The following is a 26,551-nucleotide window of genomic DNA, read 5'->3' as shown; positions in this document are numbered from 1 at the left end:
AACTCATAGTCACTTAATATAATAAAGAACTTCAAGCTGAATAATATATTTAACTCACTCAGTATCTCTCTGATCAACTGATCTTTTTGAATAAGAGTACTGTAAATAAATATACAGTGAATCAACAATATAAATAATTAAACAGAGAATTCTCTTATCATATTAGAAGACTCTATAAATAATCTTGAAGATAATCAATCTTATCTGTAATAACTGTTAGTGAATATATTAATTATGATATATATCAGAGATTCTATAATACAGAGAGGTTTAATAAGTTTGTATATATTCAGATACTGCTTAAATATTAATAAGATTATCACTACTTAGTGATGAATAATTATAATACTCATCAATCTCAAGAATTGAAGAATCTTTGCAGAGATGTAGATATTAAACTATTATTCTTATTATTATATTCATCTGACTATAATTCTATAGAGAAGTCTTTTCACACATTGAAGAAATAAATTAGAAGATATAGAGATCAGTTAGATACTCAGTTTAATAAAGATTTTAAAGCTTTTTTATATTATACAGTTGAGAACTTTATAGAAGAAAAAGATATAAAAGAATATTTCAGATCTGCTTATATAGAATAGTATTATAATAATCAGAAAGATTCAGATTACAATTTATTCAACTATAATACAGATTTAGAGATTAAAGCAGTATGAGATCTACTCTCATCACTATAAGCAGTTAATAGAGATGATTTAAATTTCTGCAATCTTGTCTGCTATAATGAACTTTTTAATTTATCTCTTATAATTTAAAATATATTCTTCTCAATATTTATATTAAGTAACTGTTCTCTTGTCAACATCTGTAGATAATTCAATTCAAATTCTTTCTTCTAAAGAATAAACTTGATATCTAATAAATTAGAAGCTTTATTAGGTCTTCAGATTGTCAATTATTTAAAGTATTCATCAAAGAATAAATCTGCTTATTCATTAAATTGAGATATTGAACTGCTTTGAATTGAAGATAAATTTGATGAAGTTAACAGTGAAATCAATGAAGAGTTCAATAGCAGATTTAATAAAGAATTTGATAGTAAATTCAATGAAGAATTTAACAGCAGATTCAATGAAGAATTTGATAAAGAATTCAACAGTGAATTCAATGAAGAATTTAATGAAAGATTTAATAGCAGATCTGAATGTGAATAATAATATAGTTATGAATTCAGTTCTTCTATTTCTTTCATTATATATTTCATCATCATCACATTGATTATCTCACTTGAAAATGTCATATTTAATGAAGTTGAAGCTGCTGAAGCTCAAGAAGAAAATATAACTACTGATAATTGAGAAGTCTGTATAGAAGAATTGAATATAGAAGTTATAGATTTATTCTTCTAATTCTTCTTCTTCTTTCTACTTATTAATCATTTTATCATCTTTCTTAAAGAAGTCTCAACTATTGCTTTATCACATTTAATATTATCTATTCAACTTACAATCTCACTACTCAGAAGTTGAATATGAGTATTATTATATACTATTCAGCAAGTACTCTGCTCAAAGTTATAATAATTCATCTTTTGATAATATTACTGAGCAGTTATCTCATGTTCAATCTACAAAGAATCTTATTTCTTTAATTATCAATTTCAAATCTTCTTCAGTTATTGACTAATAGCTGTGATTCTTGAATGTGTAGATGACTTTTCATTATCAGATATTTCATGAATTCAAGAGAATTTAACAGAACAGTGATAAGAATTGTAGAATGATAAGATTATTTCTTCTTTGATATCAAGAGCTCTTTTTAATGTCAATGTCTGAGTTGCTAATTATAAATCTGATACTTTAATAAAAGCTGCAGAACTGTGTATTACAGATGTATTTAAAAATAATATTAAGATATTAAGAAGATTGAAAGAAGAGATGACTTCAATGATAAGATCACTCATCTTCTTCTTATATAACTTCTTTAAAAGATCAATTATCTTCTTTCAATTCTTCTTCTTCTCAATGATGATTTTGTTAATCTGAAATTCACATTTATATGATATAATAACAGCTGTATAATCTATAACTTTCATCTTCTTACAGATCTGTTTTATAATATACTTCTCAGTCATCTTTTCTACAGTATATTGAATATGAAAGAAGCTGATAGTTGAATCATTTACTGAGACAGTTCAGTATTTGATCTTGACAGAATTCTTTATCTTATTGATAATCACTTATTCATACAATCTGTATGAGATGTCAGGCTCAGGTGTAGAGATTTGTAGATATCAAGAATTCTCAGACTGAGTCTCTATATTCTTCTCATTCACCTGCTTCTTCATCTCATCATTGACTGAATCCTCTCCATTATCCAGAACTTCTGGAACAGGTAGTTTGAGGAGACTGAGACACAGGGTAGAAGTCTTTGTACAGGCTTGTGAAGCAGCAGAATGACGGGTGTTGTGAGGCATATTGAAAAAAGAGTTGATTGATATATGTGAATTTGATGATAAAGATAAGAAAGACGCGTATTTGAATGATATTTGATTGAAAAAGATGTGTATTGAATGATATTGAATGATTCTAGAGAAATGTGGATATTTTGATTTTTTGGTGGTGTTTTGCTACTAATTTTCAGGGGGGGCTGGGAAAATTCTGTTTTCACAAGTAATATGTCCGCCACAATATTTGAGGCCGGCGGCTTTCAACTCCGCCTTTTATCCCCGGGCTGCGGTGCATCGATGCTGCCGATTTGCCGCCAACATAACATAACATCACATACATAACATAGGAAGGTCGGGCAGATGGATTTGTCATCAGCAAATGCTGCGAGTTGGAAGTCGAAAGTTTATTTTGACATGGGGATATTTTAGGCAAACGGGATGGCGATGGCTATTTTTGCTTTTTGTGCATGTTCTGCATGTTCTGCAGGAAGGTTCAATGTTGTTCAACAAATGCCCTAGAAGGGTAGTTAAGGCTAGGACAGGGGAAGCATTAAATATCTGTTATCTAAATACTCCAATATGCTCGCTCTGTCGCGGCTGGATCTCAGCGACATTGACGCCTGAACCGCCGGTTTAAATCATCATACCGCGTCATTTAACTCTTGCTAAAGATGAGAGGTGTTCTAGTTATCTGAGGATAAGGAGTGAAAGTTATATTTAGTGTCAGACATTCCCATAACTAACCCCTCTCGTACATACTTCCATTTTTCCCTCTGCGCAGTAGACACACTCGAGACCTAGGCAATGAATCCCAGTTGCCTCCTGCTATCGACATTTCACCCCCCGGACATGGTTAACATGTATGTGGGCACGAGGTACAGTGTGCGGTTTCCAACGCGTTGAGGGAGGGGGGAGCCCGTTTGCATCCAGAGAATGAAAATATTTTGATGTTTCCTGAGCACGTTCTTATGCGGTGACGCGGACCCAATACAGCTGTGGTGCCCTAAACTAAGATATACATAATCTGTCCACGTACGTCTAGCGGAAGCCCATCGCAAACGGAATTAGCAGGGAGACGAGGCAGTTGAATCTAGATGGTATAAAATGAAGCTGGGCTTCAGTTTCAGGTCCTTTATCTACTGTACCTCCCCTACTTTGCGTGCGTTATTCCGTTTTCTTTTTGCTGCTATCCACCGGGTTGAGTATATGGAGACGTATAATTTTTACTAGGGTGCAGATTTTAAGGAGAATCTGTTTGGCCTAAGGGTGGAGGGATTAGTAGTTACGTGCAGAGCTCGTATACCTTGTTTAGAATGAAAACGGATAGGTGAGATGCTTATGTTGAGATAGGATGAAGTATTTAAGTAGGCAAGAGAATGGGCTTTGCTTTCCATTTCTTTATTATTTTCTTACAATTTTACCTGAACGCAGTCGGACTTCGAAAAGGGCCAGGTGGCTAGTGGTCTGGAGATAGCAAGATTACGAGAGGAAATCTGACAAAAAGACAAGGAGAGCAAAGCAGAGCAAGGGGAAAAAAAAAAAAAACCTATTCTCGATACTGATACAGCCTCTTCATAGACTCGCTAGATCCATCTCTAGCACGAGAGTTACCATCACCGTTTCCACTAGGACTTTGATCCATCTGTCGACCCCGTCGTGGTTGTCCTCGTTGTCGCCGATGCCGAGCCATGTATTCAGCGACCAGTGCCTCATCGGCAAACTCACGCTGCAAGATACCATCTACGAAGGAGAGGTAGTTATCGTTTCTGCGATGTGTATTTTCGCCCGGGGTATTACGGGAAGGGCTAGTAGTGGCATTATCGAGGTTCAACATCGCGTCGTCGCTGTCTGGGATTTCGTCATCAGTGGTGGTTGTGATATCAGGGTTATCGTTATCAGAGAAGTCTGATGGGAGTGGGTTCATGGTTCGGCGGGGATCTTCATGTCGGCATCGACGACGGGAGCCACCATGAGGATCACGATCATGAGCTTGTGGGTTTTGAATGCATTCGTCTCCCCGTATATGATTTCCTGAATTTGGGCGTCGAATGGGGGAGCATATCAAACAAGTGCAGGAACTCGAATCTGGAAGATCCTCTGTGAGCGAATCAAAGGAGAAGCGCTCCTGACTGCATCTCGCAGACAGGACCCAAGAAAAGTGTTCTTCTTGATGAGTTTCACATTCATCAGATTCAACTTCGGTGATAAACCAACTCGAATCGTTGTCCCGGGTGGGACTAGTAGTCGATGGATTAGAATGTCTAGATTGAGACGCCCTATCGGCTGGATTTGGACGACGTAGTGAAAACCGACCATACTGTCTTTCGTGTTCACGCTCGAAACGGAAGGGCATGGTGTGTTATTTTCAGCACGATGACAGACTAAATTCACAGTCGGAGGTTTTAGGGAGCAACGGCAGGCATTGTTGAACAATGAGGATGCATAAAGAAAAACAAATCAGAAAATTCATACAAGAAAGGGCGTAGATGGGAGCTATAAGCATATATAGCCATTGAGACATTTGCCTTCAAGTAACAGCTAAACATAACAGTGTTTGCTTAATACCATGTAACTGTCTGCCGCCATTTTCTCGACACCGAGCCTGAGAAAGATTGGGAAACATGGAGCATAGTAGAATATTGAGAGTATATCGAAAAGAATATGTGTTGAGCATTGGCAAACATGCCAACAGATAGCTATGTTTTTTATATGGGATAGCTAGGGAGCTGCTCAGGAAACCAGGCAAACATGCTGCTGATTCGATGCAACGTCACGAAGGTTTGCGATGATGATGTTTGACCATGTTTAGCGGGAGGCATTGAGGCTGTATCGTCCTTCTGGAGGGATAACTGCCTATATCACCCGGGAGTCTGTGTCTATCTACAGTTAGAGTAGGCAAGGGGGATGGGTGCGTGGGACTGACTATAGAGTAATTGGGCCACGCAACAAAACTGTTTAACAACCTTGAGATGGTCTGACAGGCAGTTTGAAAAATAGCAGTCCTTCGCAGCTATACAGGTGGGGGTAGTCATCTAATTTTCAGTATACAGAGCCGGAGTACCTGGCAAAACATAGAAGAGGAGATGAATTTCTCCTGGAGGATGTTGATATTAGCCAGAAATATTTGGATGGCGGGTGCGTGGCAACACGGCATACCACGCACTACCCTGATATCCTACTCCCAACAAGGTTCAAGAGACAATTTCGAAGCGAGATATTCAAATGCCTAGAATGGGCAGCCTTGGAGATGCTGTCCTTGGAATGGAGCAGAAAACCCGAAAAGGTTGCGAGTAATAAGAGGTATGGAAAAAAACATGCTCCCTCTCATTCTACGCCCGAAGCTCAAGGGCCTGGAATTTTGAATTCCTGAAAGCTGCAGTCCTTGGTGCTTGGAAATGCTGGCTCTTCTGTCCATGAACCAGCGGATAGATTGCATTCGTCTCATTTCATTTCATTTCATTTCGTTTCTTTGGCACGACTTTCTCGAATGTTTTTCATGTTTGCAACTATGTAATGGGGATAGTTAGTAATCTGTGCTGTGCGGAAGGATTTTCCTGCTTATTTATTTCAAGTCAAAAGAGGAGGCATTATCCTGGTATATTCCTCATTTCGCCTGTTAGCATAAATCCTCTGCACAGTTGAAGTCAAGAGCGTTGCAATCCGTAAGCAGTAACTTTTAGCAACTCTGTAGTGGTAAGTTCGTCGACGTAGTAACTTATGTAAATATGGGGTTTAATAATAATGGTTGGGTTAAGTTATTTAACTAACGCCTCCTAGCCTTTAGAATTTTTACGCAGGGCAGAATTGGCGTGGCTGTAGTTAGGTTCGGCAATACTGCCACGCGCCGCCTGCGATTGGCCTGACCGGCCCTTTTTTTCTCCCTCTCCACCACCACCGCCTCACTCATCGCCCGAAACGAAGAACTTCCAACGTCCACTCTGCTCGATTTCCGCCCGCGTCCCAAACCACCCGTCTTCATCTCCAGCGCCTTGTACACACGAAGCTACGCCACGTATTACCTCCAGCAAGCTCTTCTTCCTCTTACATCTTGAACCATCGTTTTTAACTTCTCTTTACCCCCCGTGCTCGTCGTCTGACAGCTCGCCTTATTTTTTTAATTTGTTCTTCGCCGGTAACCGCGACACACACACCCCCAAAATCCCAAATTCTCCATTGCTGTCTACACGTCTTTTGTAGACGTCTGTGGATAACCAATATCCCAGAGTTAGCTAGTACATCATGCCTTCACCTCTTCCATCGAGTTTTGCCTCTGCGGCAGCTGGTAACGCCCATGATTCTGGTTTAAGAAAAGACGGAATCGGCGGTGGGGAATGGTAAAACATTGCCCTTTTCATTGCTTTTTCCTTCTCTATTTGTTTGATCCCTAGCTGTTATTCTGGCACCTAGTTGTCCCTCTCTCTTTTACTCGAGGAGCTGGCATCATAGATTATCACCCGTCGTGTCTACTAGTTTGTGTGTCTTGTCGTGGGGACAAGGGAGCTAATTTCATATATTTTTCTTTTTTTTTTTTTTCGTGCTAGGTCTCGCACCCGTATGAACGGAGCTACCCAAACCTTCCGCCGTCCGTCCCTTGCAACTAACAATTCTCACACCCGAGAGACCGCGCAAACCACGTCCTCTACCTCTACCCCTCCCGTTGCAGCCTATATTCCCCCCCACCTTAGTTCTAATTATCAGCCCAGCTCCCCGCGTAGCAACCCCAATGATAGCAGGTACTCCAAGGACCAACTTCTAAATCTCTACAAGAGTCAACAGGACCCAGGGAGCTGGGGGAAACATATATCCGATTATTTTATGGCCGACTGGAATCCCCGCGATGAAATCCCCACGTCCGTTAATGGTAGTTGGACTAAACGGGAGGACATGAATGACGGAACCACTGGTCCTGAGGTTTGCTGGGATCATAGCGGACAGGTTCAGCCCTTGGCATTGACTGAAATGAACGATGAAGAAAAAGATGTATGTTGTAACCCGGTGATCGAATGCCTGTACAAATGCTCACTAGAATTTTCTTTGCTAGTTATTTTCTGGCTCTGTCAACTCCCCGCTGAAACCCCCTCCTCAGAGCGGATCAAAGGATGCCTCCGGTGCCGTCAATATCGCCCGTAAGGGATCCGTGTCCCATTCCCAGTCCCATCTTGGATCCTTCAACACGTCATCTCCTGGATCTGCGCGAACTGTCCCGCGACGCCGTGGCACTGGAGATTCTTCAGGAAATCCCATGTCCCCCACGGGTACTTCTCGTTTCTTCCGGGACGATATAACTATATCAACCCCACCACCCTCGCTGCTTCGCCGAAAGACCGATTTCCGAGAAGCAGAAGCAAAACTAGACGAGAGGGATAAGGAAAACAGTGGTCGCGATGCTGACCTTGGTATAAGCTCTCCGTTTGGCACCTTGAAGCGTAGCACCACGGGCCCTATCGGCACAAGTTCAAATGCCTCAACTTCCCCATGGCCATCCTCATCCCACGGTTCAGCATTTTCGCCAATGGGCGCATTTGGCAACTTTTCCCTGGGGCCGATGAGCGGCAGTGCCGGAGCTAGTGACAAAAAGTCCGGCTTCGGTAGCCTGCGGGGGGAAAGTCGGTTCAAGGGTCTGTTGTCTAAGGATAGCTCAGAAGATATTGGATCGAGTATTAAAGAGAAATCGTCTTTATCTGCCCTGGATCGCCTCCCTGAAGTTGAGGATTCGAGTCCGCCACCACCACAACAGCAGCAACCACCGTGGGGAGAAGGCATAAAGACACGTCCGGCTCGCAGTGAGACTAACCCATTTGGTGATGAACCACGGAGCGGAAGTGCGGCGCTTGGTGGCCAGGACCTTGATGCTCCAGCGACTTCAACTTCTGCGCCAGGGATCGATCAGTTTGGCCTCTCCTTCGGAATGGCATCGAGTGGACCCACTTTCCGAGACATCGTAAACCAGCAAAGCCAACCAGCTCAGACTCCCAATCACCATGCCCACGAGCCAATGAGCCCAACCAATACGAACCCCTACCAAAGTCCACATGGCGAGAGGGCCGATACTGACGACATCGACACAGACGGTTCTGATATCCAACATGCCCATCTGCCAGGCCTGAGTGACATCCCTGAAGATCCTGGAATGAGTGGGTTTGGTTCTATCCGTCGAGGTGGGTCGACGGTAGACGCATCAGCGGGTGATCGTAGCCAAACCTCGAGCGTCGGTGCAGGCCGGGGTTTCCCAAATTTGACCGGTCTAGGTGGCATGTCATCACTCGGGTCTGCTGGCGGCTGGCCTACTAGCGCAGCTTCTGGTACTCCCACCCGGGAGCGAACTGGCTTTGGGTCCGGATTCGGCGATCCTATTTTTGGATCAATGGCAGATTTGCAGTCCCCTAGCCTGGCGACTCTTGGTGGAGGTGGCTTTTTTGGATCACATACTAGCCTTCCTAGTGCTAGTCGCACAAGTAAAATGGGATCTCTATTTCCTCCCGCAATGCAGGACCAAATGCGTGGTGAACAAGCACGCCCGGATTCCACTGGAATTGAAAGTTCGATGAGGCAGCAGGGTGATAACAGGAATGTTTCCAGTACCAGCCCCTTTGACACTGGCATTACGAGGAGAGACACTGACCAAGCTACTCGTTCTGGCGGTCTCTTCTCTCCCCTTGGTGGCATTGACCTTGGAAGAGAGGCCTTTTTATCCGGCGATAAACCTGGCCCGGGAAGTCAACCCATTTCGGTTCCATCTTCCCAGCCCCCTGCACCATCCACCACCGCACAAAGTTCAATTCCACCTTCCCAATCCTCTGCGGACGGCACTTCCCAGCCTGGTCAAAGCCATTCCAGTGCGAGTTCATCAAACACCCAGCTTCCAACATCGCAACAGCGACAAATGGTGATGCCAGATCGCATGCGCTGGATCTATCGCGACCCCCAAGGCAACACCCAAGGGCCGTGGTCTGGACTCGAGATGCACGATTGGTTCAAAGCAGGTTTCTTTACCGCAGAACTTCAAGTGAAGAAGTTAGAGGATGCGGAGTATGAACCACTTGCTCAACTTGTTCGGCGTATAGGCAACTCTCGAGAGCCTTTCCTTGTACCCCAGATCGGAGTTGCTCACGGCCCCCCTTCCAATCAAACTGGTCCTTGGGGTGCATCGGCATCTCAATCTGGTGTCGCGCAGCCTCCGTTCCCTACCAGCTTCCCCAGTTTTGGCACAACTCTTACCGCTGACCAGCAAAATGCGCTGGAAAGGAGAAAGCAGGAGGAACAGTATTTGATGGCAAGGCAGAAAGAACATCTTGCCCAGCAACAAGTCCTTATGAAGCAGATGGCCATGCAGAATACTCCTCATACTACCATGCATCCCCAGCTACAACACCACTCCAGCGCCCACAGCCTCCACAGCCAGCCAAGTTTTGGCAGCATCACCTCACCAGGAGGGTACCAGCCATCTCCTATCCAAGGGCCCATCCAACCACCTCAAGCCGTCCCTGGTTATTTCGAACCCGCTATGCGACAACCGAACATGCCCAACGTGCCGCCTCAGATGCTTCCACAGGATATGATGGCTGGCCAGGAAGAGCTCCCAAGTTTGGTTGATCGTTTGAACATCAATCGCCAGTCTCAGTTCCCCTTCAATACCGGCCCTTCTTTTGGGGCAAGGCAACAAGAAAATGTCGCGCAGTCTCAGCAAGTTGCAACCATGCTCCAAGATAGAGCTCGTTTACAGCAGGAACAAGAGCAATTTGACAAAGCCAAGGGAGATTCTATGTTTGACCAACAAGCCCGCGATGAACGTTTGCGGCAGTTTCATGCGCTAAGACGGCAAACAGATGATGACATTGTTAGAAGGACTGAAGGGCTGCCGACACATCCCCCGACAATGCCAGCTGGAGACGAATTTGAGCGCCATGATGACATTTCCAAACCAGGAATGCAACAACCCCCGAAACAGGAACACACTCAGCAACGAGGGCAAGAACCCCTCTCTCTCTCTCAACAGGTACAAAAGGCAGCATCTGCTCAGCGACAGCGACAGCATCAGCAGCAACAGCAAACACAGACTCCAACCGTTCAAACGGAGTCCCCGTGGGTTAAAGTAGATAGCGGTATGCCTCAACCTTTCCCGCCACCACCATCACAGTCCCCCCTCCCGGCTCCTGCTGCACAACGCAATCGACAAAATGTTGCAGATACTCTAGCAGCAAGTTCCAGATCGCAGAACCAGACACCAATTGAGACCCCAACCACGTCAATCGCTCCGTGGGCAAAGGAAACCATCGAGGCACCAAGAGGACCTTCTTTGAAGGAAATCCAAGAAGCCGAAGCTCGCAAAGCCGCTAAACTGGAGGAGGCTGCAGCTGCTGCCAGACGTGCACTTGCAGAACAGGAACGTGCAAATCAACCCCCGGCTCCAGCTCCAGGGCTACCATCAACTGCGAACTGGGCGAGTAGTGGGTCTCCCGCCACACCTCCATCCGCCGCTGGTTCGGTATGGGCGAAGCAGCCTGGAGGCGGAAAACCACAACCTAGTGCAACCGTTTCTGCGCCCAAGAAGACGCTAGCCCAAATCCAGAAGGAGGAGGAGGCTCGCAAACAGCGTCTGACTGTAGTAAACAATCCTCAGGCTGCTGCTGCTGTAAGCTCACCAGTCGCTTCTGCGGGTAAGCGCTATGCCGATCTTGCAAGCAAGGTTGCATCACCAACAGCGCCCGCAGGAGCTTGGACAACAGTTGGAGCTGGTGGAAAGGCAAAACCTCCACCTACCGCACCGGCTGGGCTAAGAACCATTCCTGTGGCCCCCGCGGCGGCAGCAAAACCGAGACCAACCGTCCTCACAAGACCATCCGCGCTGGGTTCGGCTCAGGTTACCAATACAAATAAGCCAGTTGAGGAGCTTATGAAATGGGCTAAGAATGCCTTGGGCAAGGGGCTGAATAGCTCTATCAATGGTACGTCTATATTTCCTGCCCTTTTCACACTAGAACCTTATTGTTCGCCGAAAATATATCCCATAAGCAGACTAACAGAAAATTCAAACTCTCCAGTCGACGATTTCGTCCAACAACTCCTTCTCCTCCCCCCTGAGACAGAAATTATCTCCGACTCAGTCTACGCTAACTCACAAACGCTCGACGGTCGCCGCTTCGCCGAAGAATTCGTCCGTCGCCGCAAACTGGCTGATAAGGGCGTCGTCGACCCCGCATCCCTGAATGCCGGCAGCAATGGGTTCGGCACCGTGCCAGACTCCAATGGCTCTGACGGCTGGAACGAAGTTGCGAAGAAGGGAAGCCAATCTGCTGCCCATCGCGAGGACACGAGTAATGCGCCGTTTAAGGTTGTGGCGGCGAAGAAGAAAGGGAAGCGGTAGATTTGGTTTGTGTCTTGTGTTTGCTACAGCGTTTTTACTTATTAAGATGTTTTACTTATTAAGATGTGAGCGGGTTTGTGTTGTGGTGTGAAATTGATAGGATAACGACAGGATACGATAGGATGGGGAACGTGTTGCCATGCATAAAGCAACTGGAAGGGAAGTTGCTTGGGCTTTGTTTGCAAGAGTCTTTTAGGGTAGCGGAGAGGGGAGGGGGGGAGGGGGGGAGGATGTGTGTTTGCGTGTGTTTGTTAGGTGCAGTGGTTCTTTCTGAGCGTTCCTCTTGCGTACTGTATCCGCATTATAGCCCTCTCCTCCCCTTGCAGCCTCATACTTAAGCTCCTCTATTTTTTTTTAAGCTTCTTAACTTTTGCGATAATTCTCATCGCCGGTCAGCTAGCGACAACTAATAAACCCGATACACTTCCCAGCTAGGTTGTTACGATCAAAACGGTTCCTTAAATGTATCTCCCTTTCTCCCCCTTTTCTTTTTCACAACACCACCCACTATCAGAGTACTCTAAACTCCCCTGTACCGTCTTCCTTACCTTTCGAGTTCCTTCGAAGTTTTGAAATGTCTTCACGCTACTATGTCTCTCTTTTGTAATCACTCTGTTCCCGTACACTTCTTTATCCAAACTATTCGCCTTGCTCATGTTCCTCCTCCCTTGCGCGGTAGGTAACACACGAGGGTTATCTGCAGCCACAAGCAACAACACCTCACGGCGTTGTGTGAGATAGTTCTTTTTCTTTTTTAACAGTTGCTGTTCCTATTACCTAATGTTCCTTCTCTAGCCGCTCTCGCAATCGAATCCCTCGCGCGCTCTCCGGGGGATGTCGCTTTGTTTTGATTTTTAAGTAGAGTTACGAGGTATTGATGAATGCTTCTTGAGTATGATGGGTTTTTCTAACAGTGGTTTTTATTTAGCAGGTGTTCGTTACATCCATAAGAAACCAATGAGCTGTAAGGAATTAACGTTGCATGTATTAGAAAAATATTTTCAATCTCACAGTATAGAGGACTAACCAGCACATCTAGTAATGTTAGAAGCTGAAATTGACATAACAACTTCTCTACCATTGCAATAATACCGTGCTCACCAAATGTCGGTAGGTATCACGCAATATCTCTCTTCCTACATACATCACTACAAGTTAGTATGCGCGCGAAACCTAAACTCGGCATGACGTCCGTCTGAGACATTCATCCAGGTCCAGAAACCCGGCCAGATTTAAGGTTTAAGGTTATAAAAAGGCACCGCCAAAAAACATCTGGGGTCTGGCAAAACTCAGAATTTCCCCAACTGCACATGGCTCACAACTTCAAGAGAATGTCCGTCTATACCCGTCCTCCGATGCAACAAGGTTGAAAGGTCTTTTTTTATCCAACCCTAATTCGCCCACTACGCATAGTAAGCCCCGTGCTCGGCGTAAAAACTAGCCTAGCCTAGACCTGCAATATCGTGACAGGTAGCGGTGGTACGGCACCCCGCCAAGGCATCATCGTCGCTAGGAATCAATTCCCCGAGTAGAGTTTTGGTGCTCGGGAGTCTGTCAGTCTAAATTGTCACGGAGTCACGGAGTCACAGGGCGCGTGGTGGGGGGTTTGGGGCCTTTTTGAGTGTGTCATTGCTGTTGCGGGAAATATATAATAAACGTCAATTCATTAGAGAGGAGGGTTTTGGGGAACGAGCATCTTCCTCCTTTTTTTTTTTTTTTTAAAAAAAAAAAAAAAAAAAAAAAACAAAAAGGGTCAATTGAGCCTATCTTGTTGAGTATAATCAGAAGGCGAGGAAGCAAACACCGTATCATACGTGTCCTTGTTTGGTGAAAAGACTTCTCACTCGCGCCAGGTATGGGCATCAATCTGTATGGTTTTAAATGGTTTATCTTGAAGGACATGGCTAACACTTTCGCTCGGTCTGGGAGCCACTGTGTACGTGAAGGAACATTGATCAGATAAACCTATATCTACAGAGGTATACATATATCTTTAGGAAGACGGAGATTTCGACATCGGATCAACCATGGCCTCTGACAAATTAACCCCCTTTGGGCCTCCGATGCTCAAACATTTCCTCTTCGATCCAAAATATAAGAATTTGAACCACGGTAAGTTAATAGCGATACCTGTACCTCAGTCGTGTGTTATCCGGAACTGCGCGCTGCCTGTGCCAATCAATCCGTCACGTTAGCATTTTGATATCGCTGAGAGTCCATATAGTAGATAGCCGTTGACTAACCAAAAAAATCCCAACAGGATCATATGGAAGTTTTCCCGCGGTAGTCCAGGCTGAGGCCCGGAAATTCCAAGACGAGCTTGAATCCAAGCCGGACTTGTTCATCCGTTACCTGCAACCGAAATACGTCGATGCGGCTAGAAAGGAGGTGGCAAGGCTTCTCAACGTCCCCATGAACGAAGTCGTTTTCACCAAAAATGCCACGACGGGAGTGAATATCGCCCTTCGGAACCTGGTATACGCACCGGGGGACGTCATTGTTTACTTTGCCACTACATACGCTGCATGCGAGAAGACTATTTCATCGTTGATGGAAACTACGCCTGTGCAAGGGCGCAAGGTCACCTATTCATTTCCCACTACCCACGAGGAGATTATGAAGGGTTTTATCGAGGTGGTTAAGAAGGCGAGGAGTGAAGGGTTGAATGTTCGCGTTGCCCTGTTCGATACTATCGTTAGCAACCCGGGCGTGCGATTCCCATTCGAGGACCTCATAGCGGAGTGCAGGAAGGAAGGTATTATGAGCTGCGTGGATGGCGCACATGGAATTGGCCAAATTCCTCTTGATTTGGGAGCGTTGCAGCCTGACTTTTTTGTGAGCAACTGTCATAAGTATGTACCACCTTCCCTCCGATTCCAACACGCATGGATGTTTGTTTTCTTTGAGTGGATATAATCTCACCAAAATCTATTCTCCCATTGCCCTATACAACACACCTCTAACACTTCTTTTAGATGGCTCTACGTCCCCCGCGGTTGCGCAGTCTTCCATGTCCCTATCCGCAACCAGCACCTAATTCGCACAACGCTCCCCACCTCGCATGGTTTCGTCCCCGTCAACATGGAGGTAGATCTCCCAATCCCAAGAGTAGCCGGCAAATCCGCCTTTGAGTTCCAGTTTGAGTTTGTGGCCACGAACGATGATTCGCCATACAACTGTATCCCCGCCGCTGTTAAATTCCGCGAAGAGGTCTGCGGCGGCGAGGAAAAGATCATGTCGTATTGTCAGCAATTGGCGCACGAGGGCGGCAATCTCGTGGCTGAGATACTCGGCACAGACGTCATGAGCGAACCTGGCGTCGATCCCAAGGTGGTAGGCGCCAGTAAGATCCGCCAATGTGCATTCGCCAACGTCCGTTTACCCCTCGCGGTTGATGATGGGAGTGGCCGACATGTCGAGAAGGAATCTCCGTATCCCATTATCAAGGGCAGAGATGCAATGGCTGTTGCTAAATGGATACACGAGAAGTTTATTTATGAGTATAACTCTGCCGCGCCGACATTCCCGCATGGTGGCTGGTTGTGGACACGACTGAGTGCGCAGACTTATCTGGATCTGGAGGACTTTAGGTGGGCTGGGAATGCGTTCAAGGCGTTGGTGGAGAGGGTTGGAAGAGGGGAGGCGTATGCTGAGTTGGGGATTACGGATGTGTCGAATGACTGAATGCGGTACGTCTGGACGGAGGTGAGAAGTGAGGAGGGTTTAGTTTATATATATCCTGTTCTGAAGACGGTATTTGATGCATTTTCGAAATAGCAGAGGAAGTTTGCTTCTGCATGTAAGAGACAGTGTTCTGTTCATCTATCATGATTCTTCGTAGAAAGTTCCGCTCTTGCATGGTGTTACACAACCCTTCAAAACACACAGAGATAGATATTCTTCAACATGTATCCATCCCCCCTCCCTCCCTCGACGAGCTACAAGTACCACCCGCTGTCCCCGATCCACCACCCTCTCATCCTCTCCCCTCCCTAACCTCCACCACCTTCTCGAAAAATTCCCCAACATCTACCGCTCCATCAACATGATAACTCCCCCCAATAACAAAATGCGGCACCCCCTTCACCCCTTCCTCCCTAACCCTCCTCCCCTCCTCCTCAATAACCTCCACCACCCCCCTCCCCGCTCCCTCCCCCGCCAACCACTCCCTAACCTCCCCCTCCCCTAACCCTACTTCCACCGCAGCCCTCACAAGCGTATCGACACAACTAACATCCTCCTCCCTCTCAAACTGATACTGAAACAACATCTCCGAAACTTTACTCTGCATCACCAGCCCCTTTTCCGCCGCGGTGGTGTGCAGGAGTACATGCGCAAGCCGCGAGCTGCCCATGGACCCGCCAAACTTGAAATTGATACCCAGCGCTGCCCCGACGCGTTTTAGGCGGGTTTGGGCTGCCTCGGTCATTTGGGGGCCCATTTTGCGGAGCATGCGGTCTGGATTTGTTTTTTTTTTTTTTTTCCGTAGTTAAGTATTGGGTATAGGTATTTTCAAGGGAGAAATGTGATGGAAAGGAATGTGGGCTATATTGGAGCATCTCTACCTTGTATAAGCACGCTCTCCTTGGGTGGTTCTTGGTCTATGAAGTAGGGTTTCCATGATAGTTGGAATTCATCCTTCGAGCCTCCCGGGTAAGTTTTTTGGTAGAGGGAGATGGCTTTTTGGAGGTCGCGGTAGCCGATGAAGCACTAAACAAAAATTGTTTGGTTATTCGGTAGGCACTATAGTAACTTTTGTTGTAAGGGGTTTTTCACTCACCCAGGGACATATCACATCTGAAATTATATCGATCGTGATTACGGCCATTGTTGCCGGTGAATAGCGTGTCAGGATATTGAGGTGGATGGTTCTGTATGGTATCTCGTGCTCCTGAATCCGACTCTACTCTTCGTTGAACGTTGTTTTGGAGTAAACAGGGCTGTTGATTTCGTTTACCAACTCAGGTCGATAGCTGACAGTCTCTATTTATTTATTTATGTCTAGGCATCCTTCGACAATCTAGCCTCCATCTATCTCTGCTGCCTGCCTCAAGTAATCCCTTTTTTCCTTTCATTAATACTTGAGAGACTTAGGGAAATTTAGATGCAGGCCGGGACGGATCCTCCTCTCCTAGGTTTTTCATCCTCTCGGTAGCATCTCATTCCGCTATCCGCCACTTTCGGAATGCGCTTCTTGTAGCAAGAGAACGAGACAGAGAATGGACGCCGACGAGCATTTTCGGCTCTTACGCCAAGGGAAATAAAATCTCTTCTCGTGGGACTTAGGCACACATATCCCTGATTGACTTCCCCCCACACAAAGGTAAGTATTTAGGAGGCCGAATTAAGCCATACTATTTGTTTAACTATGCCGTAAGTTGGCAGAGGTTCCCGCCTTCAAGACCTCCCGTCCATGTAACAGTACAATGTACCATGATGCAGTAGTAATAATGCATGTATAAGATCTGCTTTCGTTGAGCTTGAAGTTCCGATCTAAATATAGGACATATACTGCGAGTTTTGTTAAAGCTTTAGCCAGTTCCCCCATAGCCGATAATAGTATGGACAGAGGCACAGAAGAAACCAAATTTCTTCCTGATGGGTTCCTCCTACTGGCGGATCGCAATTCCTGCTCTTCCTTCGCCAATCAGGGTTGCTAAGCCCCGTATGTTGATTCGGCGTTGCCGTTCTGGCTGCATTGTTTATTATTGTTTCAAACTTGGTATGAAAACATAAATCCCTCAAAAAGAAGATAAATAAAGGTTCTTCAACCGTCGGAGTGCCAAAGATGAGGTTCTCTATAGAGTATTGTATTGGTGTCTTTCGTTGGTTGGATGATTCTATGTCGTTCCCCAGCCTGGATTATTTGAGCTTCACGAATAGAAGAACTAATAATCAGTTAACCACCGTCTTGATCAACAATTGGCAAGAATCCAAGCGATAGGATTTGAGGAATGAAAACCGCAGTTTATTTAGTTAACCTTTCCATCAACCACCGCTTGTCCCTCCCCTCACTGGCTCAGCATCGTATCCAACACGGCAACATCGCTCAACTCAGCCACAGCCACCCAGCTCATTGAACCAATCCGGCTGCTCTCCGCAGCAGACCGTATTTCTTCTTGTCCGATAGTTAATGACTAAACCACCAAGTTTTCTTCTTTTCTTCTTCGGGTGATCGTGGTCAACCTTGGAAGGCCGGCCTACCACAATGATATATCTCTGGCCGCCATTTTCCTCTCGCAGAGCACAAGAGCTTTGGCTTGTTCCAAATCAAATATTGCTGCGGAACAAACCTGCCATAGTTATCTATAATGACGGGGGGTTCCATACACATTAAGATGTTTTGAAGTGTATTCGTGAACCTCTCCCCATAGAAGTTAATTTGTTGCATTTCTTTTGCCCTTGTTTAGTTCTCAGCGGAATGCGATATTTATGTCCAGCAAGCATGACTTCTGCCCGCCTATTCTTCCTAGTTATTCTGTGTAACACACGCGTATCCGCAGCTAGCGAGGAGGATCTCAATGTATACGGTGGATATGGACCCGACGTCCTCTGCGTTTTCCCCATAAGCGGACCATATAACCTCCTGCAACGAATACTGTTCTATCTGCTTTTGGTATTCGCCGTCCTCTGCCGTCGACAAAAATGGTTGGTCTTCGGCGCCCTCGCCAGTGCAATGTCGTATAGTGGAGCAGCAGCTCTCCACGGCCTCTTGCTGGCCAGCCCCGCCCGAAAAGCCATAGACCTGGACATCTATGGAATTTTCGCGGTAACCTCATCTGGCGCGATGCTCACTGCTCCGTTATTGAATTGGTCGTCGACATTGATATATGCGGAGAAAAGGAAGCGGTGGATTGTGATAATGTGGGGCATGCTTTTGGTGTTGGGTGCGATATTTACTGCATCGTGCATGTATGTAAATGGGGCGGGATTCATCACCCCAGAGTGCATTTCGCGCAGTGATGCGGCTTCATTCGATGGTTCTTTATTCCCCAGTCCTACTGCCGACTGTCTGTACGCTTGCCCGCCTGAAGCTCGGATTTTCCGTCCAAAACATGACGTCGTGGCCCGGCCGAACTATATAAACCGTCCGAGGGATATCACGTCGGTCTTCCTTCCAGCAACAATCATATATATCTTTACCTGGATTGTTGTTGAGATATTATTTCGCACAGTGTGGCGGAATAAAAATACGAATATCCACTTTGCAACAGCCAGCTCAGCATCAGACATAGTCGGTCTTCGTTGGGTGGGCACATGTGTTCACGGTCGGCAGAACACTACAACCGACAAATCCAAAGATGTGTCTGTATCGATCCAGCCATTGCCATCATCACCGTCCTCATCGCTATCCTGGCTACCCGTATCCGGACAGCCTCAACCACAGAGGCCATGGTCTCGCTGGGCCGTAGCATTTACGAACTTTCACTTATTTGTTATGCTTGCCCATTTCGCCGCCTTCATCGTCAACGTTGTCATGTGCGAGTATCGGATGGTAAAGCTTCCCAGCAATGAACAGCCCAAGGAAATCGGCCAGTGGATCTCATGGGTTAGCATTGCGCTGGTCGTGTTTGCCCAGACACTTAACCGCTATTTGAAAATACGCTGGGGGCCTGGTCAAGGTGAAGGTGAAGGTGAGAAGAAGAAACGAATGGCCCCCGAAGACGAAGAGAAGGCGCTGGCGCTCGACCGTTGGAGGAGGTTTGGCATTTCTCCAGCGGTTCGAGTACGGGTCATGGAAGATCAACAGATGGTGGTGACGCCGCCTAGGGGTAATGAAGTTTTTAAAAAGGGCGATGCGCCACCAGGTATAAGGATGTTTAGAAGTGAGACAACAGGTTCGATGAGGAGGAATAGCTTTTGAGTGATATCTTCGAGAGTTCCTTTTCTTTTTTTCTCTTTCCTCTTCCCTCTCTCCCTCCCTGCCTCGATTCTACTCTGCCCTGATCTGAACGGCTTCCCATCTGCATCGCAGCAGTCTGCAACTATATAGAATAATTTCAACGTTTCATTTTAACTAGTGAACGCAATGATATTCTTATTTTGGATCAACTTCTATGTAGAGCGTCTTCTAACCGACCGCGACTACCTAAATAGGTAACTAACTGGCTGGGCCGCACCCTAGCTCCCGAAACCTTAATTGACCAGCGAATATCATTCTCTTCCAAGGACATTGAATCATACTGTAGGCCTCTATCACAATCATCCTTCATTATTATGATGGCAATAATAAATGCATAGACAAAGATGCCTTAGGAAAAAAGGTGTCCGAGACCATATTCGATTTTTTATTTTATTTTATTTTATTTTATTTTTATTCAACGACTGAATTTTGATAAAATGAAGCAATAAGCGTTGGGCTAAGGAATAAGGAATCTCATCATTTCAGATATCACCGAAGGGCCATCAACAAGGATAGCGTACGCCAAACATATTCAATACTACCCATAACCAACCACTCTCCATTTCCCACGCCTGTAATCACCGAGAACCCAAACACCAAAACATTATGTATGAGTTATAGCCCAAACGCCATCAAACACACCCAAGGAAAGAAAGCACGTTATACATTTGAAATAAAAAAGGAAAGAAATCAAGAGCCGATCAATCACCCCTGCATCGTCTGCCAGAAATAATTTGCATAGAAAAACCGGGAGAATTTCGGATCGATATTAACCACGTGGACGTCACCCTTGCGGCTGTTTCGGATAATTGCTTTGTTGTAGTTGCCCGCTTCATCGGACTCGACATCGATTCCGAGTGAGCGGTAGATTTTGAGGCGGAGACTAAATATAGCGTAGCGGGTGATTGGCATTTGGGTTAGTTTCTTTTATTCCCAAAAAGAAAAGAAAAAAAATAAGAACAATGCCGGTTATCCCAAGGGTAATAGGCGAGTAGGTAGTCGGGAGAGAGTAAGGGGGAAGAAAAAAAAGAAAGAAAGAAAGAAAGAAAGAAAAAGAAGAAGAACAAAAGCAAGACATACATCGTCGAATCATCCAACTCCCTCTCCCTCCTCGCTATCTCATCCCCCTCGAGACCTTGCGCATCCAACTCCGCCAACCGCGCCTTCAACATCTCCAACTCCCCCTCCAGCCGCTCACTCTCAATCTCTAGCTCCGACGCCGCCTTCGCAATGCGAAACTTCTTCGTATCAAGCTCGACTATGGACGCAGCGTGGCGGGCGGGGTCGTGCGAGGAGACATTGTCTGCGTGCTGGGCGCTGAGGGTGTTGAGGTTGCGGGCGAGTTTGCGGAGGGAGATTTCTGCTTCGCGGGTGCGCAGGTCGCGCGATTGTTGGAGGGAGGAGAGGGAGTCGGTTATGCGGGTTAGGGCGAGTTTGTCGGGTTGGATGTTAAAGTTGCCGATTGTGTGATGGATTAGCTGTGGTTTTTTTTTTTTTTTTTTTTTTTTGGCATTCGTCAGTTATTGGGGTTGGTCAGGATGGGTTTGAGAGCTGAGGGGAACGTACTGTTGCTGGGTCTTCTTCGAGGAGCATCTTTGCGGCATGAGCTGTGTAGAGGTTGAAATCGACGCTGTCTTTCTGAGAGATACGTAAATGCGCAGGTTGGCGAAAGGGATGGATTGATAACTAGTTAATGGTGATGAGGTCAGATGTGGCTGTGTTTGTTGACGTTCTGCCGTTGTTGCGGGGAGTAACTGCCACATGACTGACTTGGCGCTAGTTACCGTCGGCGGCTGTCGTTTGCTCCAAAACTCCGCCCGCGCAAACAGAGCAGAGAAACCGGATATCTAACTCCAGACCGCTGTGTTTGAGACACGAACCACGCCACTGCACCGCTCTTTAATGTATCCTGAGCTGCTGTCAATATACACTTTTGCTACAGAGAGCAGAAAAAAACTTCATATCACATATCAGTAAACCTCTATGGGTTCGAATCTTCCGTGTATGGTTTGCTCCGCACCTGCCTATCCCCTAGTTTTCCGCTCCGCATGTTGCTAATACGTATATCTGAATCTAGATGCGGCGGATGCGGAGAGGTCAGTTCCATATCTTTTTTGCCTATACATCCTCACATTATGAGATTCTATAAACGAAGACCTCCACTTGCAGAATAATTTCGCTGCCTGTTTCAGAGAAAGAAGCGAGATAACTGATACCACGTTTACCTATCCCGCAGCCCGCTGAAGCCCGCAGAGCTCCAGGTCCTGAGAGCCCAATACGAAAAGGAAGGAGAATATGTCGGCGTGCAGACTAAATTCAATTATGCTTGGGTATATAAAACATTCATTCCTCTTATTTATTATTATTCGCTCTTCCCAATCAATCTCTTACGCCCAACCCCCTCGCAAACGACACAAACGACTAACAATCACCCCCCTCCCCGCAAACAAAATCTACAGGGCCTCATAAAATCCAACGTCCGCCAAGAACAACAAGAAGGCGTGCGCCTCCTCTCTGAAATATTCAAATCTGCTCACGAACGACGGCGCGAATGTCTCTACTACCTCGCCCTCGGCAACTACAAGCTCGGCAACTACGGCGAGGCGCGCAGATACAACGATCTCCTTCTCGACCACGAACCTGGGAACCTGCAGGCGGCCAGTTTGCGAACGCTGATTGATGATAAGGTTGCGAAGGAAGGGTTGGTTGGGGTTGCGATATTGGGAGGTGTGGCTCTGGCGGCTGGCGTGGTCGGGGGACTTATTATGAAGGGGGCGAAGAGGCGGTGAGGTGAAGAGGGAGGTTATTGTAGGGTGCGGGATTATATCCATATATTTTCCCCTCTCTTCCTTATGTTTGGTTCGTGGGCGGAGGAAAGGTTTTATGTTGCTACGATGTCCCACTCAAGATGGAAATGATGGACGGTAGCATACGGGAGGCGTTTAGAACAAGGGGTGTTGGTGGTGGTGGTGGTTCCAGTCATCCTTTCTATTGATGGGCTACGGAAATGTCATCGTGACCTGCCGTTACTCCTATCATTTTTTTTTTTTTTTTTTTTTTTTTTCCCTGCCCGGTCAAGCTATTTTTCATTTACCCCCATGAAGTTTTTCCTTTTTTTTACAGTATTGTGTTATTTTAAACCATATCCTCGTGGCTCCAAGACCGGATATCTATATAAATAGGATGCATACATAGTAATTTTGGCATAGGCGTTTGTTATTTATGGCGAACATCCCTTTTCCTGAGTTTCGGCACATTAATATAATACATCCCCATCTCCGCTATGTGGGTGTGCTAGCACATGCGTAAGCATGGGAGAAAGGGGCGTGACAGTACGACAGATTGACGGAGACTTGCAAACGTCTGAAAGGAAAAAGAATATAAGAGAAACTGAAAGGACAACAAAAGAATAAAAATTGAAGAACAAAATAGGTGAGCAGCCCTGGACCAATATAAGGCGCGGCGGTTAGATGATCAGTTCGGACCGGGGTCAGCGAGTTAAGCAAGAATGAATATTGGATTCTTGACTCTATCCTGTCGACTTTCACGAGCCATAGAAATTAGACGCAGCCGGTCTGATAGAGATAACGGCTAAATAAGAATTCAGCAGAATCTGAAATGAGGTCCAGGGGAGGCTCTTTTGCAACCGGCAAGGTTGAGGAGGAACAAAGGAACTGGTATTGGTCAAAGTTAGCTATAGTAATAAGGATGTAGATATAGAGCAAACTGATCCTATGTTGGTAGCAGTTATGGCAACAAGGGAGAAGATACCTGGGTATATAGATGGGGTAGCCAGGGGAGGTTTGCCAAAAAAGCAGCTGGATACAAGTCCGAGGCTCCCCCGCCACAGATTAAGTTAATGATCACTAAGCAAAACAACGTCATCGCCAAAATCCGACGTTCAACCACTCAAAGAACGAACAACTCGCAGCTTCACCACGGCACCCAGCTGCACTTCGCCTGGTCGTGTCAACCACCATTGTCAGACCTTCAAATCCGCCAGGTTCCATTTTGTCTATCTGATTCACCCAAATTCTACGACTACGCCTTTGATTTCCATCCAGTTGGCTACTCCTCAGGTGAGGTGGCCGTTCACCTTCTCGTTCGGCCAACAAAGCCAACAAACGTAGTAATAATCTTTTCGTTCCAGCTAACCCACGCCAACTCCTTGCTATCTTCGTTGGTTGTATCTATATCGCACTCCGCGCATAACTGGCTTTCTACATCACGCTCTCTCCGAAAGTGCAAGTGAAATACTCCTTTTGCCATATACGACCAGCAGCCCAATAAACTTGGGGCCTGCGCCACTCCCTTTACCCGACTTCTCGCCGTAAATGCTATTTTCAATCCCTCTTCGTCTTATCTTTTGACAGAAGAGTTGATCGATAAATACGTGATATTTTCCGGCAGATAACTTCTGTCCCTTCCACTCAGCCATGGCTGACGAACCGAGGCCAGAGAGGTTGTACTGTTACCAGTGCCAGAGTGTATGGGCAAGGGAAGCAGAGAGCCCATTACTGTGTCCTATCTGCGAGTCCGACTTTGTCGAAATCGTAAGCACGCTTCTGATGCAGCTTCGTCTATTCCCTTACAGCACGCCTATCAGTCGATAGAAACTGCTAACTAGCTATCTCTGCTAGGTGGAAACCGATAACCCTCCACCAGATCTCCAACTTCCTCGGGTAGACAACCCTCCTGGCCGCTACCATTCCCGCTCAACATCGCCCTTCCCTTCCATAGATGACCATGGTTGGCGACCAGACATCCGAACTGAACACCTCGAGATCCCAGGCGGTGGTACAACGTTTCGGAGCTTTCGCTCGGGCGATGGGAGATTTTCCTTCGCAAGTACTTCTTTCCGGCCGCCCAGGGGTTCTTCCCCTCACGAACGACCCCAACATGATATCCACAACGACCCCTTCGCGCTTCTTCGCAACACCACGGCTCTACTGCACGCCCTTACAGAAAACCGCCATGCCCGGGTCGCACGGACACCCGGTCCCCCTGGCCTGCGTTCGCCATTTGCTATGCCTGACCTCCATGAACCGCATACCCGTCATGGCCATGATGATCTAGGCTTAAATATCAACGGAGACGGAAACATGCTAAGAGTCAGTTGGCGTCTGACACCGCGAAATGCATACAACGCCCGAGAGGATACGGATCCTTTTGCTCATTTACAAGAGTCAGTTCCCCAACATCTCCACCCAGCAATAACCGCCCAGGGTTTATAAACTAACCAAGTTGGCTGTTAACTAGAGTCCTCGGACAATTCGCTGGACACCAACATGGAAACCGGTTGGACGATGGGGCGGACAGGGAAGTAACAGCGATACAATCGTTGATGCTGTCACTACTTCAAAACATTGCCGCCGGCGGTGGAACCCTAGATGAGAATGCAGACCAACCGGTAACCCCCGAACAGCTCGCACTCCTCAAAACCCAGACATTAAAAGAAACGTTACAAGAAACGGACGGGGCCCTTGATCGTTTCGACGGCACGGAAACCTGCGGCATCTGCATGGAAACTGTCGATCTAGATTCTAGAGTCACGGTGCTGCCATGCAAACACTGGTTCCACGCTACATGCATATCCCCTTGGCTGGACGACCATAATACTTGCCCTCATTGTAGAGCCAGGATTGGGCGTCGCGCACCTCCAACGCCGAACGGGGAACAGCATCGGGACTCAGGGCCCGGCCCAGCGTCCGACCAAACGCCCCCGCCTCGATCTGCCTCCGCCCCTCGTGGTATAGGAAGCATGGCGGACCCGTTTATTATTTCAGACAGTCCGCCTCGTCGATCAAGTTCGGGGAATGGCAATAGGTCACGGTCCCCGCGTTCCTCTACGAATCGCGACGGTGCCAATGCACTGTCCCACGAAACTGAGAGGCTCCGTTCACGCCCCGGGCATGATCACCCAGAACCCAACAACTTTGGTGGGTGGCTTTGGAATTGGCTCTATAATAATGATGATTAAAGTCACCCATCCTCGGTTCCTACTACTACCGTACCCTTAAATTCCACCTTCTCACATTGAAAACTCCTCTCTCTTCGGCCACGACAATTGCAAGGAGGTGACTTATACATGGGCCTTGCTCTACTATTGTCACACCGGGCCTTGTGGCAGCCGAAAGAATCCAACTGAATTAATACCCACTTCGTAACACGTGACCTAGTAGTGGATATCTCAGTTTTGAGATGGGGATCATGAATATGATATGATACCTTGAACATCAACCCCCACGCATCCTCTGCCATATTTTTTCCCCTCTTCTTCAGTCCACCTGTTTTTGTATTCATCTTTCTGTTTTAATGGAATATAAATTTTTATTGTCATTGTTGTTTTTTATGTTGATTTGTTTGACAGTTAATAAAAAGAATGTGCAGGTCTCACTTTTTCTCTTCTCTCTCTTCTTATACAAGTAGAAGTTTCTTAGCATCTATAAGTGAGACATATAAGTGAGTTAATCATCTTCTCATTATTTTGCTTGTTTACAATCAAATATAATAACAGTTATATACTTAGACTGACCGTGTAACCGTGTCTGAGACTAGGATCAAACTTTACAGTTATGTAAGAATAAGTGCTCACAGGCGATTATTCAGGTGTTTGCAGCTTGGTGTGATATATACTGATAACTACTAGAAGTATTCACGGTAGAAAGATAAAATATAGAGATTAAATATATAATAGTGTAAGAGGCCTACGCCGAATAGATCGGTATAATAAATAGGTCTTATATAACAAAGTGAAAAATGTTAAAGAAGGAAAAGAAAGAGAAGATGTGAGAATCAGTGATCAGAGTGAATATTTATATGTGTATATAGTATATATGTAATGAAGCTTCAGAGCAGAAGAATAGAAATTCAG

At 46.1% G+C, this 26,551-nt stretch overlaps 9 protein-coding genes across 10 annotated transcripts; 5 read left to right on the top strand and 4 right to left on the bottom strand.

Annotated features, from left to right (window-relative positions):
- Nucleotides 1-2,254: 2,254 nt before the first annotated feature.
- Nucleotides 2,255-2,437, bottom strand: BDBG_16784 (uncharacterized protein; the record flags this gene model as incomplete). The annotated part of the gene is made up of 1 exon (XM_031724666.1): nucleotides 2,255-2,437. One exon carries the CDS (start codon nucleotides 2,435-2,437, stop codon nucleotides 2,255-2,257), a length of 183 nt encoding a protein of 60 aa, XP_031577640.1.
- Nucleotides 2,438-3,659: 1,222 nt separating this feature from the next.
- BDBG_03290 lies at nucleotides 3,660-6,132 on the bottom strand. 2 transcript variants are annotated; one of them, XM_031721182.1, is made up of 2 exons: nucleotides 5,334-6,132; nucleotides 3,660-5,286 (listed from the first exon to the last, which is right to left on the bottom strand). In XM_031721182.1, the coding sequence occupies exon 2, from the start codon at nucleotides 4,761-4,763 to the stop codon at nucleotides 3,957-3,959; it is 807 nt and encodes a 268-aa protein (XP_031577639.1). In that variant the 5' UTR covers nucleotides 4,764-5,286; nucleotides 5,334-6,132; the 3' UTR covers nucleotides 3,660-3,956. The 2 variants fall into 2 exon arrangements, with proteins under 2 accessions (XP_031577639.1, XP_002626126.1); XM_002626080.2 differs by having other exon boundaries at nucleotides 3,746-5,535.
- A 65-nt stretch (nucleotides 6,133-6,197) lies between these two features.
- Nucleotides 6,198-12,957, top strand: BDBG_03288 (GYF domain-containing protein). Its single transcript, XM_002626078.2, has 4 exons — nucleotides 6,198-6,744; nucleotides 6,952-7,390; nucleotides 7,452-11,355; nucleotides 11,452-12,957. Exons 1-4 carry the CDS (start codon nucleotides 6,650-6,652, stop codon nucleotides 11,772-11,774), a joined length of 4,761 nt encoding a protein of 1,586 aa, XP_002626124.1. The 5' UTR covers nucleotides 6,198-6,649; the 3' UTR covers nucleotides 11,775-12,957.
- Nucleotides 12,958-13,019: 62 nt separating this feature from the next.
- Nucleotides 13,020-16,242, top strand: BDBG_03287 (aminotransferase). The gene is made up of 4 exons (XM_031721181.1): nucleotides 13,020-13,627; nucleotides 13,721-13,886; nucleotides 14,035-14,626; nucleotides 14,750-16,242. Exons 2-4 carry the CDS (start codon nucleotides 13,802-13,804, stop codon nucleotides 15,456-15,458), a joined length of 1,386 nt encoding a protein of 461 aa, XP_031577638.1. The 5' UTR covers nucleotides 13,020-13,627; nucleotides 13,721-13,801; the 3' UTR covers nucleotides 15,459-16,242.
- BDBG_03286 (uncharacterized protein) lies at nucleotides 14,433-16,257 on the bottom strand. Its single transcript, XM_031721180.1, has 2 exons — nucleotides 14,697-16,257; nucleotides 14,433-14,453 (listed from the first exon to the last, which is right to left on the bottom strand). The coding sequence occupies exon 1, from the start codon at nucleotides 16,225-16,227 to the stop codon at nucleotides 15,751-15,753; it is 477 nt and encodes a 158-aa protein (XP_031577637.1). The 5' UTR covers nucleotides 16,228-16,257; the 3' UTR covers nucleotides 14,433-14,453; nucleotides 14,697-15,750.
- Nucleotides 16,258-16,817: 560 nt separating this feature from the next.
- Nucleotides 16,818-20,090, top strand: BDBG_03285 (uncharacterized protein). Its single transcript, XM_031721179.1, has one exon. It carries the CDS (start codon nucleotides 18,196-18,198, stop codon nucleotides 19,636-19,638), a length of 1,443 nt encoding a protein of 480 aa, XP_031577636.1. The 5' UTR covers nucleotides 16,818-18,195; the 3' UTR covers nucleotides 19,639-20,090.
- On the bottom strand, nucleotides 20,030-21,393 carry BDBG_03284 (kinetochore protein spc24). The gene is made up of 3 exons (XM_002626074.2): nucleotides 21,244-21,393; nucleotides 20,758-21,155; nucleotides 20,030-20,560 (listed from the first exon to the last, which is right to left on the bottom strand). The coding sequence occupies exons 1-3, from the start codon at nucleotides 21,268-21,270 to the stop codon at nucleotides 20,383-20,385; spliced, it is 603 nt and encodes a 200-aa protein (XP_002626120.1). The 5' UTR covers nucleotides 21,271-21,393; the 3' UTR covers nucleotides 20,030-20,382.
- Nucleotides 21,335-23,372, top strand: BDBG_03283 (mitochondria fission 1 protein). Its single transcript, XM_002626073.2, has 4 exons — nucleotides 21,335-21,679; nucleotides 21,755-21,773; nucleotides 21,914-22,007; nucleotides 22,137-23,372. Exons 1-4 carry the CDS (start codon nucleotides 21,661-21,663, stop codon nucleotides 22,464-22,466), a joined length of 462 nt encoding a protein of 153 aa, XP_002626119.1. The 5' UTR covers nucleotides 21,335-21,660; the 3' UTR covers nucleotides 22,467-23,372.
- A 154-nt stretch (nucleotides 23,373-23,526) lies between these two features.
- Nucleotides 23,527-26,220, top strand: BDBG_03281 (uncharacterized protein). The gene is made up of 3 exons (XM_002626071.2): nucleotides 23,527-24,230; nucleotides 24,318-24,862; nucleotides 24,937-26,220. The coding sequence occupies exons 1-3, from the start codon at nucleotides 24,114-24,116 to the stop codon at nucleotides 25,655-25,657; spliced, it is 1,383 nt and encodes a 460-aa protein (XP_002626117.1). The 5' UTR covers nucleotides 23,527-24,113; the 3' UTR covers nucleotides 25,658-26,220.
- Nucleotides 26,221-26,551: the final 331 nt, after the last annotated feature.

The sequence above is a fragment of the Blastomyces gilchristii genome, assembly GCF_000003855.2.
Source record: "Blastomyces gilchristii SLH14081 genomic scaffold supercont1.5, whole genome shotgun sequence".
Classification (NCBI taxonomy): domain Eukaryota; kingdom Fungi; phylum Ascomycota; class Eurotiomycetes; order Onygenales; family Ajellomycetaceae; genus Blastomyces; species Blastomyces gilchristii.
The sequence above is the reverse complement of the archived record's forward strand: the minus strand, read 5'-3'. Positions and strand labels throughout refer to the sequence as shown.

Bases quoted from the DNA above. Each gene is read 5' to 3' on its own strand.
- BDBG_03290 (XM_031721182.1), bottom strand. From the start codon at position 4,763: ATGCCCTTCCGTTTCGAGCGTGAACACGAAAGACAGTATGGTCGGTTT.
- BDBG_03288 (XM_002626078.2), top strand. From the start codon at position 6,650: ATGCCTTCACCTCTTCCATCGAGTTTTGCCTCTGCGGCAGCTGGTAAC. The intron at 6,745-6,951 runs GTAAAACATTGC...TTTTCGTGCTAG, and splicing joins GGAATCGGCGGTGGGGAATG to GTCTCGCACCCGTATGAACG. The intron at 7,391-7,451 runs GTATGTTGTAAC...TTTCTTTGCTAG, and splicing joins TGAACGATGAAGAAAAAGAT to TTATTTTCTGGCTCTGTCAA.
- BDBG_03287 (XM_031721181.1), top strand. From the start codon at position 13,802: ATGGCCTCTGACAAATTAACCCCCTTTGGGCCTCCGATGCTCAAACAT. The intron at 13,887-14,034 runs GTAAGTTAATAG...AAATCCCAACAG, and splicing joins ATATAAGAATTTGAACCACG to GATCATATGGAAGTTTTCCC. The intron at 14,627-14,749 runs GTATGTACCACC...CACTTCTTTTAG, and splicing joins TTTGTGAGCAACTGTCATAA to ATGGCTCTACGTCCCCCGCG.
- BDBG_03286 (XM_031721180.1), bottom strand. From the start codon at position 16,227: ATGCTCCGCAAAATGGGCCCCCAAATGACCGAGGCAGCCCAAACCCGC.
- BDBG_03285 (XM_031721179.1), top strand. From the start codon at position 18,196: ATGCGATATTTATGTCCAGCAAGCATGACTTCTGCCCGCCTATTCTTC.
- BDBG_03284 (XM_002626074.2), bottom strand. From the start codon at position 21,270: ATGCTCCTCGAAGAAGACCCAGCAACA. The intron at 21,156-21,243 runs GTACGTTCCCCT...AAAAAACCACAG, and splicing joins TCGAAGAAGACCCAGCAACA to CTAATCCATCACACAATCGG. The intron at 20,561-20,757 runs GTATGTCTTGCT...CGCTATATTTAG, and splicing joins GAGTTGGATGATTCGACGAT to TCTCCGCCTCAAAATCTACC.
- BDBG_03283 (XM_002626073.2), top strand. The intron at 22,008-22,136 runs GTATATAAAACA...CAAAATCTACAG, and splicing joins CTAAATTCAATTATGCTTGG to GGCCTCATAAAATCCAACGT.
- BDBG_03281 (XM_002626071.2), top strand. From the start codon at position 24,114: ATGGCTGACGAACCGAGGCCAGAGAGGTTGTACTGTTACCAGTGCCAG. The intron at 24,231-24,317 runs GTAAGCACGCTT...TATCTCTGCTAG, and splicing joins AGTCCGACTTTGTCGAAATC to GTGGAAACCGATAACCCTCC. The intron at 24,863-24,936 runs GTCAGTTCCCCA...GCTGTTAACTAG, and splicing joins CCTTTTGCTCATTTACAAGA to AGTCCTCGGACAATTCGCTG.